This window comes from Cyanistes caeruleus, chromosome 20 (assembly GCF_971803275.1).
Source record: "Cyanistes caeruleus chromosome 20, bCyaCae1.hap1.1, whole genome shotgun sequence".
NCBI classification, from domain to species: Eukaryota; Metazoa; Chordata; class Aves; order Passeriformes; family Paridae; genus Cyanistes; species Cyanistes caeruleus.
In genome coordinates, this window is record NC_141720.1 from 10,323,172 (window position 1) to 10,334,602 (window position 11,431).

Sequence of the window (11,431 nt, forward strand, 5' to 3'; positions counted from 1 at the left end):
CTGTTCAGATACAGTACTTGCTAAAACGGGGATGGCTTCTGTCTAGAACTCCTTCAACTCCTATGGAACAACTTGCTCTCCCTCCTACCCCAGGGTTTTAGCACGTTCTCTTGCTCCAGTTCAGCCACAGAAAACCTCTATGGCTTTTGCACAGGTGAGGTTTGCCGGGGCACGAGCGGACAGCTGGGACAGCTGATTTTATTAATTAAATATTTCTGCCGCACAGAGCCTCGCGCTCCGGTTCGGAACTCAGCCGAGGCCGCGCACAGAGCCAGCCCGGGCTGCGCCGGCTGCTGCCGCCAACCGGGAGAGCCGGCCCACCTGAAGGCTTTGTGATGAATTTTAAAAATGAGATACTGTAGTCCGTTTTCTTTAAAAAATATTAAAGAGTAAGCATAATTAATACTACATTTTTATCAGTTTGTTTGGGACATTTTTAAGCGGAAAGTGGGGGATTTCGAGTCCGGTCGGCAGAGCCGGCCCAGGCGGGGAGCGGCGCCCCCTGCGGGCCCGAGCTTGAAGGGTGCAAAGGCTCCAGCGCGGATGTGCTGGTTGCGTGCCCATCGGAACGGCTGCATGACACTGCCCGAGCCCCAGCACATCGGGCATCTGTGCGGGACATGCGGGATGAGCCAGCGACTGCCGAGTTCAGCGGGCTTCAGTTGTACTGTCCGGTGGTCCCCTCCTAGCAGTGCCCACAGCAGCGCTGAGAGTATTGCGCTGGGGAACAGCTGCGGCGCAAAGGGAGAGGAGAGCACAGCACAGCACAGCACAGCACAGCACAGCACAGCTCGGCCAGGGCGGTTTTGGGGTGCGGATCATTCGCGCTGAGAGCTCCGCTCAAATGCATCCGCCCGCGAACGGAGCCAGCAGGGGGCGCCGCCCCGTGTGAGGGTCCCTCAGCGGGCAGGGGGGGAAGGGGCCGGGCTATCGTCACGTGACCGGGACGCGGAAGTGCTCGCAGGAAGGGGGGGAGCTGCTTCCGGTGCGGGTCGGGGTGGGTGCGGGCAGGATCGGGGCCGGGGCCGCACCGACAGCGTCCCGCTATGAGAGAGACGTCGAGACCCGCAGGTGAGACGCTGCCGCTCGTAGTCCCCGGGACGCTGTGCGGCCTCCGGGCCCGTTCCGCGGCTCCGCTCTGGGGCGGGGCGGCGCGCGAGGCCTTCCCACACCTCTCGTCCTCAGATCCCGCGCTCCGTCGGGCCGGGTGGGTGTCCCCGGCTGGACCGGAGCCGGCGGCTGCCCCGGCCGAGCCTATTAGCGGGTCCGCGCGGCCACGGGAGGCGCTGGGCTGGAGCGATTCCCGGGCGGGCCCCGCCGCTGCGGCCGCATCGCGTGGGAGCGTGAGAGATCGGTGTCTGCAGGCCTGCGCGCCTAGAGGGGAAGGAACTCCCTGCTAGCACTTACTAGAAGTAATTTTATTTTACAGCAACTTTAAAGTGACCTGTATGTTCTATTCAATGCTCCAGCATGGAGATATTTTTTATTATTATTATTATTATTATTATTATTATTATTATTATTATTATTATTATTATTTGAAGTAGAAATACTTTGTTCTTTATGAGTTTGGAGTAAAAGTGCAAAGCAAAACAGATCATAGAAGGAGGGACTGAAACCCCTTTTGAAAACCAGCTTGCTTGACTTTATATGGCTTTCCTAATTGAAAATATTTTACTTACATTTTGTCTGCATAAGAACTTAAAATACAAAAACGTCTGCTATCATCTGGAAATGTTTCTGTGGTGACATGCTGACTCCATGCTGAAAGATGCCAGTTTAGATTATCAGTAAAGGTATATAAGTTCTACAGTTATTTGTCTTTAAATTTTAGTTGAACACATCCTGGAAGCTTATTTTTTTGTAGACAAGTATTGAAAAATAGAATCTTAAATCTGAGAATATTCCGAAGGGAGGTAAGGAACTGCCTCTGTAAAGAAAATCTGATTGTTTCAAAAAATAGACATAACTATACACAAGGTATAAGGTAACTTAAAATACTTAAATAATTATGTCAAATTGCTTTAAGCAAAGTGGTAAAAAAAAATAATAGTTGAACTGGTAGGTGCAGTATTCCGTTGCTCATTGGAAAAGTATTGGTAGCTGATTCTATTCTGAAGAGGGCTAGTGCTTTGAGGAAAAGAACCTGAGGAGTGCTGAAGACAGTAAATTTAAAGGTGTCTGCTGTGATTATGTGGGTGGCAACTTCATGGAATTTGATGAAGGAAACCACTTGCTGCTCCGTGGCTCTTCAGGAATCCCATAGCACTCAATTTACACATTATCAAATAGAAAAACTGCTCAAATTTAACTTATTTTAGCAGCTAATGTTGATCTTTAATAGTGGCATTTAAATTTCTTTCATTTCTAATTACAATAACATGCAAATTTATTTCAAATTCAATTTAATATTTCATGTATGCATTTGAAAAAGTTGTATTACTGCTTAAAGGGGTGTTAACTTTGTAGTAAGACATCTAGATTTGTGAGAGTACAGGTCTGAAAATCTGGGAGCTCTGCGCTGAGATTCTGGCATGTAATTGTTATGTTGTTAAAAATACACAAGGAACAGACAGGTAAAGTTCTGTGCAGCAAAGGTATCAATTTCTTGATTGACATTTTAAATTCTGTATGATTTCCCTAAAAGGAACGTTATAACCCTAACCCAAATATCTCAGTAAGCTTGGAATTAAAAACTGTACGAGCTGTTCAGTCTTTCAGTTAAAACAATAGGGAAATGCATGAGAAGGGCCATAAGCCTCATTCTTAGTGGGGTTCTGTTGTGATTCCAGTGTCATCCTGTGAGTTGATACAGTTGCTTTTGAAAAACTGATTTAAAGTGAAATATTTCATTAATAAAATCAGTAGTTGTTGGGGGATCAATGAGATGATTTTGTTGGCATTTGAAATACAGAATCTTTCATATCCTGGTACAACTGTGGGGCATCCTGGAGTTAGAACTCTATTGTATAACTCCATGAAATAATGATTTCATTAGCCTAAACTTGTGTTTGAAATGCTAAGTCTATCCCAGCTAGATAACTTGCTCTCTGTAGCTGCTGTTGTAGTTGATGAGTCCTCTTGGAGAGAAGAAACACAACAAAATGTGCTGGCATAGCAATTTATGGCCTTAGTACATCTTTCAGAAGAGGGAAATGAGGTGGCTTGAGAGAAATGCAACAGTGGCAAAAGGTACTAGAAAATGCTGAGCTCCATGTGAGTCTGTTAAGAAAAAGGAAAAAGCATAGAAGAGAATGAAATGGTCAATACTTGGCTGAGCATAATTTCTAATTTTTTATTTTTATTTTTTTCTTGCAGCACAGCACTAAATTTGTAATGCAATGGAGTCTGGGTCAAGCTCCTTTCGAGTGGAATTTCCGGATTTTTCTAGCACCATTTTGCAGAAGTTAAACCAACAGCGCCAGCAAGGACAATTATGTGATGTGTCCATTGTGGTACAGGGCCATCTCTTCAGAGCCCATAAAGCTGTTCTTGCAGCTAGTTCGCCTTACTTCTGTGATCAGGTTCTCCTGAAAAACAGCAGGCGAATAGTTCTGCCTGATGTGATGAATCCCAGAGTATTTGAAAACATTCTTCTGTCTACCTATACAGGCCGGCTGGTAATGCCTGCGCCAGAAATTGTTAGTTATCTGACCGCAGCAAGTTTCCTTCAGATGTGGCATGTAGTGGATAAGTGCACTGAAGTGCTTGAGGGAAACCCAACAGTTCTGTGTCAAAAGATGAATCATGGCAGTGACCATCAGTCCCCAAGCAGTAGTAGCTACAATGGCCTTGTTGAAACCTTTGAACTTGGCTCTGGAGGACAGACAGAATTCCACAAAGTGCAGGAACTAAGGGATGTTGAAAATGAAGAAGAAAGCTCTAAAGATGAACTGTCATGTCAGCTGACAGAGCACGAGTACCTTCCCAGTAATTCTTCAACAGAACATGATAGACTTAGCACTGGAATGACCAGTCAGGATGGGGAAGAGGGAACTAGTGATAGTGCAGAGTACCAGTATACCAGACCAATGTATAGCAAACCCAGCATCATGTCTCACAAGCGGTGGATCCATGTGAAACCAGAAAGGTTTGAACAAGACTGTGAAGGCGTTGATAATCCTTATGATGAACACCAAGTTTCTGAATCCATGAATGCCATCCAGGCAGATCACTCAATCCAGTCTTCAGGTGTTGAAGATTTTCACATAGGTGACAAAAAGATGGAAGCAGAATTTGATGAACAGGCAGATGAAAGTAATTATGATGAACAAGTTGACTTCTATGGCTCATCTATGGAAGAATTTTCTGGTGAAAGGGCAGATGGAAATATAAGTGCTCACAGACAGGATCTTATGATGGCAGCAGGCTATGGTGAAAGCATTGATATGGCTGCTGGGATTAAAGAAGAAACGTCTCTCACTGGATTCTCCCATGCCGATAAGCTCTATCCTTGTCAGTGTGGAAAAAGCTTTACACACAAAAGTCAGAGAGATCGGCATATGAGTATGCACCTTGGTCTTCGACCTTATGGCTGTGGTGTCTGTGGTAAGAAATTCAAAATGAAACACCATCTTGTAGGCCATATGAAAATTCACACAGGCATAAAACCATATGAGTGTAACATCTGTGGGAAAAGATTTATGTGGCGGGACAGTTTTCATCGGCATGTGACCTCTTGTACCAAGTCCTATCAGGCTTCTAAAGCTGAGCAGAGTACTACTGACATGAACTAAGACATTAGTGCTTACGTCTGCTTAGTAGAGTGTCACTGTTGGACACAAGATGATTCACACAGACACAGCTCGAAATGTGATGAAAGAAGAAGAAGGTTTATTCTGTCTTTTCAGTATTTATAGATTTTCAACAACGACTAGGGATTGGATAGTCAGGTCACCACGTTCCCAACTACACTGGTTGTGAGAGACATCTATCAAAAGGCATATCTTTAATGGAATGTATACACATCTATATTTATAGTTACTTTCCTGGGAAAGTGGCTAGAAATTATGAAAACAATATTGAAAGGCCTGATTTTCAGGGCAACATCTCACCCTTTTTGTCTTTTAAAAAAGAAAAAAAAGAAAAGAAAAATGAACAGAGAAAATGAACAATATCTTAAACAAACAGAAGGAAAATAACAGAGAAAACAAACAATGTTCTAAACAATATCAGAAGGCTTTTAGATTCAGGGTGATAGTAGAGTAAGAAAAATAAACTAATTATGCAAATAATGTCTGGTACTTGCTATTGTACATTTTCAAAAAAATAATTTTAATGAGTATGCTGGTATAAACAGATCAAATGTATTTTGCTTCCTGCAATATTACTTCAGGTGTTCAGTGTGTGAAGTGTGTGTGGTTAATCTGAAAGGTGCCTGCAAAATGAGGTCTGAGATTGATTGTAATCACAGTAGTATTTAGAAGCCATCTTATATTTCTAAGTCATCTTAATTCACAGTTAAACTCAGCTGTAAATTGACAGAAATTGTGAAAATACTTAGATGAACCAGGAATTCAGTTAGTACTCCTTAATGGAAAAAAAACCTAAGATGACCAAACTGGGTTATATGATACACATTTAAATGAAGAAAAAAAACATAATTCCACCTCAAGGTGAAGACTGCCAACATACTTAACGTGTATCATTAGGTAGTGTGCATCATTCAGTAGCCTTTGTTGTATTGCTTAATGAAAGGCAGTGGTAAAGGTAGTTTGGCTTTCCTTTATCCATCTTCTGTTTTTTAATTTATCTTCAGTAAAACAAATGTCTAATTTTGTGCTGATTTCTATTTAGAGTCTGTAATGCACTTACAGTTTATCACTATATAAACCTCAGTATGTATTAAGTATACTTATCCTTGCTTTTCTAGGGTCTAATTCTGTACGACTCCTTACTTCATTAGATTTCAATCACTACATTGTGAGAGCTTCTAGAAGTGTGTGTAATAAGTATGTCTTATTAAAAAAAGAAAGATACCAACAAAAAGTAAGATGTAAAATTTGGAACTTAGTCAAAATAATCAAATATTTAAAGTGTAAATTTCTGTTCAAATTTTTGTGGCTTACTACATTAGCAAGTACCAAACTCTGGATTCATGAATTGACTTGTTATTGGTACAAAAACTTCTTTGAGAACTTAAATCTAGTTTTAGAAGCCTGCTTTAGGAAAATTACATAGTCAGTGATAGTTATTTATACTTTTAATTCTTTACTATTTGAATAGTAAGAACTATAATACAGATTCTTGGTACTGAACTACTGTGACTAGTGATCACAAGCAGAATTGTTTACCTCCTCAAATGAAATTGCTTGTGGAAAAAGGTAGGAAGCATGTGATTTGGATCTTCTAATGGTACTGCAGAACATGGTACCATGCATGTCTGAAGTTGGGATTTTTGCTGAAAAGGTGCTTATTCATGGAGATAGATGGAGGGAAGAGTGTGTATAGTTCTAAGCGATGCTGCCAGCTCTGCAGATTGAGTAAAGGCATCGGTTGTAAAGGTGACAACAGGATTTTGGGGTTGAAAGCTTAATGCAGTCCAATGCAAAAGCAATTGCTTCTTAGTAAGCAAAAGCTTCTTAGTAGCTTACTGAAAAATGATAAGGAAAGAGCCTTTAGAGCATGCATAGAATATAATAGAAAGAGGTGATATCCAAGCACAGTGCTGTTCACATGGGGAAAAATGTTAAACAGCATTAAAGAACTAAGCCTGTCTGGCCCCAGTTTCTATATTAGGCACTGCTGTGTGCAGGATAATGTACTGACACAGTATGGTGAAGCAAAACAACACAAAGATTATTATACTTCAGATTCTTTTTTGAACTCCCAGTTACAAATTGTCTTAACAGACAACTGAACTGTATCCTGAAAATGAATGTCTGCTGCAATCTGAGAGTTTTCTACTCAGTGAGCTGTAATTACTGTAATTTCTTTACTGGCATTCTACTTACAAACTTTTTTTTTTAAAGAGGCTCTTAATTATTAATCTTATAATGCTTCAAATATTTTTTCATATGGAATTTTGTTAAAACAGATGTTCCCAAGTACAGTGAACCCATTGCTGGCAATGGGCATGAATGATCAGCATCAGAATTCCTGTTCTTAGCACTTAATTGAACTTTACAGATACCATGGTGGCCATGTTTAACCTTTGTGATCAAGGTACTGAAACAGGGATTTCACAGTTTGTTCACTAACACTGTAACCTGCTTAATGTATAGAAGCACTTTGTATTTAAACAAAACAAAAACAAAAACAAAAATCAATAAAACAAACAAAAAATAAAACGAACACCAACAAAAACCAAACAAACCATAAAACTTTATAAATATGTTTTTTAAACTTAGAAATTATATTCCCTCTATGGTTTGTTTACACACTGTTAACAGTCCTTTTTAATACTAAAAGATACTATAATGCTTGCCTGTTTACATGAGGGTAAAGGAAAGGGGTCTTGCACTTGGTGGCCCTATTTTTCCATTCTCCAAGGCCTTACTACATACATGGAGTCATTTCTGCAAGTACCATCATCACATTTGAAGGAAGGCATTAGAATCATAGAATGGTTTGGGTTGGAAGGAGACTTTGAAGGTCGTCTGCTTCCAACCCCCTGCCATAGGTATGGACACCTTCAGCTAGGCCAGGTTGCTCAGAGCCCCATCCAGCCTGGCCTTGAACATGTCCAGGATGTTTATTCTCATACTCATTTCAAGAATGATCTTGTATATTACATTAGTTCTCAGCCCCTTTCCAATTGTCACTTTAGTTTTGCATAAAAAGGTTAAGGGTGCCTCTTCCCATTTAACCATAAAAAAGGCTGGACAGAAACACCAGTCTGAAAACTGGTCAAAAAAAAGTCAAACTCAGACCATCCTACAGAGCTGCCAGCAGAACTGTTTCTTTTACCACCTTGGAATGACTTTTATATGGGATATTTAAAGGTTTAACATTACTTCTATTTGCAGTTAGATTACTTTGAAATAAAGCTTTAAAATCAAATGTACTGCAAGAGACACTTTAAAGATTTTATAACAGGTTCAGTAGATCGTATTATAGAACCACGTCCTTTTTTAATGACTTCGCATGAATAGTAACTTTTTACTATTTGCCTCTTGCTGTTTTACCCCACATTATGGCATTGTCTTGAAAGTCCAACACATGTTGCTCCACTGATTTTGTAGCACTTGGCTTTCTGCTGTCAATTTACATGAAACCAGTTGATTGCAGGAAAATATTGATCTGATTGTCATGAGATCAAGTTGAGAGGATTGATGATTTAAGGGCAGCTTGAGATACATATCTAAAATCCTTACTTTTGCATGTCACAGGTGAAACAATTGTGGTGTTTTTCCTGAAGTCAGTTTATTGCCCTTTGTCAAACTTCTAATCACCATTTAAGGTACTGGGGGGGGAAAGATAAAAAATTCCTTAAACCATCTTCCTCAGGCTCAACTTAAGTCTAACACTTCCCTGCCTTAGTAGTCTCAGTTTCCTTTGCTCTCACCAAGAGTTGTATTCAGCTCCTGCTATTTCCCTTAGTAAGGTGACAGGTCACACAGGAGGTTGGGCTCATATGTACACTTGATTGTCTGATGCTCTTCATTTCTTAGTGGGTGTCCTCTGGTGCTCTGGGCTGCTCAATGTCACTGTTCATGGAGACACTGAGCCACAGTCCTTTCAGGGATGTGTCTGTTCCAGCTTGGTTGTTCTGTGGAACTCAGTTCTTTCAGAGGTGTACCTGCTCTGGCAGAGCTTAGCTGTAGGCCAGAGTTCTCTTAGAAGTGAATCTCCTCAGGCAGGGAGTGTGTCCTTCTATGACTATGTCTATATATGTTCTCAGTGACTTCTTCAGGTGTTTTCCCAAGAGCAGCTCTTCAGTTTCTTTACATGTACCCAGGAGTATCTTCTCCATGTGTCCCCCTGCACCTCTTGCTAGCAGCTGCCACTCTTCCTTAATTATGTTTAAGCAGAAGCATTATGTGCACCTCTGGTTGAGATTTTGGCTTGCAGTGGATTGTTCACATCCATTTTTTGTGCAGGCTGAACTTCTTTTAACTAGCACAGGGCAGCTCGCAACCTCTAGCCACGTGTCACCCCTGCAGTCCTGCCACTGGTGGCCAGTTGAACATAGCAAGCCAAGATATACAGATGCAGCTTCTGTCAAGCTTCTGATTTTTGCTAATGGAGTGGTCTTGTTCAAGGTACGAAAAATTATTTCTTATGTGTGGGGAGGAGGGAAGCAATCCATATATATATATGTATATATATAATAATATGAATGCATATGTATATGATGAATTTCATTAGTCTTCCCATATACTTCATTACCTTTGATGATGTGGCTGTTGGCTGTAGTAAAGTGAGTGTCTTCTGAAAACCAGCAGTATTGTACACCCAGGTGGCTTTCAGACTTTCCTGCTGCTTTGAAGCCATTCATTGTCCTAGTAGTGGTGAGAAGACTTAATGATACTACAGCTAAGTTCCTTATTACTCCGTTTTGTAACTATGATGTTAATTACCATGGAATCTGTGTAACTGCCATTCTGAAAAATTTGACTGTTAGCAGGGTTAAAATCTGCTTAGGTGTATATCAGACCTTTTTGAGGGAGAATGTTCCTATTTCACACACCAGTGTTACTGCGCAGGGCGCTTTTTTGTTGTTTAATTTTTTTAACTTTCCTTGTTTTATTGGTGAGCAGATAGACCCTAGAAGGTATTGCCAGTACAGTTTTTGGTCACAGTTTTTTTCATCTGAGGTGTGCCTGAGGTTGAGAAAACATCCTGTATCATAAGCAAGGCAGATGATCAAAGGCTGATGTATTCAGTGTTCCAGTATTACTGATCCTGAAAGAATGGAGGCACATCAGGTTTTGTAATCTCAAGACTTTTGCCTGGGTGCCAGCAAGGTGACCTGTCTCTGAATTATGAGAGTCTACAGCAGTACACTGAGTGTTTTACTGTAACAGAATTAGGACCTTTCTCAAAGCAACAATGGAAAGTTGTTTTTTGTCTTTTAAATGCTTCATTGGATAGCTTGGCTTCTTTAGCTATTAGCTGTAAACTGTCAGTGGCCTAGGGGAAGATGCTGGAAAAGAAAATGGTATATTTTTAATGTGATTAAATTGCAAGTTCTGATTTTTGCTTGAAGCCTGTGTCTGTCGATTGCTGCTCCTTTTTTTTTTTATTCATGGGATTCCATATTTCTTTCAGAAATGTAACTGTTTATGTAAGTCAAGTGAATCTTCCTTAATGAGCTATAAGTTTTTATTCTAAACAAGTCATTTATAATAGTAAATTTGCATCTCGTGATATTTTGTGAGATGTTATGCCTGTATTGCAGAGGTTGGATAGTTTTTGTCTCTAAATATTGCTGTCCTAATTGTACAGCATGGTTTTAATTTAATGTTACTGTTCAATATTTTCTTCTTATAGAAGAGTCCCATGCCCCTTTTTTCTATAACATGTTTTAATAAATGTTATCTGTCAACTTTGTAAACGTTTTCTTAAGCTTGAATGAAAGGAAAGCATGTCTAGTACTAGTATTTAATATTTCACTTTGCCAAAATAAGTGCTTAAACAAAAGTACAAATCCTAAAGTTGTTGATATATAACTTTATTAAATATATAAAAAAGTGTATCTAGTAATGTGTCTTCTTGAAGTAATAACATGCCAGCCTAGTTTAAGAAAACATTAAACTAAAACCTGATTTTTATGACAGTAAGTTCGATGAATTTGTGGAATTGGACACTTTTGCTTTCTTTGCTGCTTTAGGTAATTGGCTCCATGCTGCTTCAGATTTGCCAAATGGGTTTTGTTATAACTGTTTTTTACAGAATGGTGACCTCTGAAGTTATGATAGAGAATGTACATGCTGATAGGAAAATTCCAGAATACTCACTTCATAGTACCAGTAACTGCATGTCCCAAAAGCCTCTTGGTGCGTTGGAAGTAGGTACAGATAACATAGATTTTTTTTTTCTTGTCTAAATATGAAAGAAATTTCATGCTATAAAAAGTATTAAAGATTAAGTTTCCCTTTCCTATCTGTGAGGGTTCCTCCTCTCCCTGACTAAATTTACGTACTCATACTGAACACTTGATTTTGTCCAGGCTCCATCCACTCAGTCCTTGTGGAACTGTCCCAGCTGCTGTTTACTACCTAAGCAAAAAAGGAGCTCATTCTTATTGAAAACACATTCAGTCAATACCTGGAGAAGTCAGTATTTGTATAACACACTCATATGGAACAAGAAAATTAATTTTCTATTTTGGTACACATTTACTGAACATGGAAGAATAAGCCCAGTTTTCTGCCTGTTCAGAATTACTTGTTTTTACTGTGTTTTTTATCTGAGCGAACATACAATTTGTCTCTGTATTCTTTAACTCTGTTTTTTGTGCCCTGGCCAGGACGCTTCCCAGGCCGCT

The 11,431-nt window shown here is 40.0% G+C and overlaps 1 protein-coding gene across 2 annotated transcripts; it reads left to right on the forward strand.

The window, feature by feature from the left end:
- The first annotated feature begins 833 nt into the window (after nucleotides 1-833).
- ZBTB43 (zinc finger and BTB domain containing 43) lies at nucleotides 834-5,127 on the forward strand. Of its 2 annotated transcripts, none has more exons than XM_086858558.1 (2): nucleotides 834-1,071; nucleotides 3,319-5,127. In XM_086858558.1, the coding sequence occupies exon 2, from the start codon at nucleotides 3,342-3,344 to the stop codon at nucleotides 4,734-4,736; it is 1,395 nt and encodes a 464-aa protein (XP_086714684.1). In that variant the 5' UTR covers nucleotides 834-1,071; nucleotides 3,319-3,341; the 3' UTR covers nucleotides 4,737-5,127. The 2 variants fall into 2 exon arrangements, with proteins under 2 accessions (XP_086714684.1, XP_086714685.1); XM_086858559.1 differs by having other exon boundaries at nucleotides 963-1,412.
- The last annotated feature ends 6,304 nt before the right edge of the window (nucleotides 5,128-11,431 follow it).

What these genes read in the sequence shown, in the direction of transcription:
- ZBTB43 (XM_086858558.1), top strand. Translation starts at nt 3,342, where the DNA reads ATGGAGTCTGGGTCAAGCTCCTTTCGAGTGGAATTTCCGGATTTTTCT.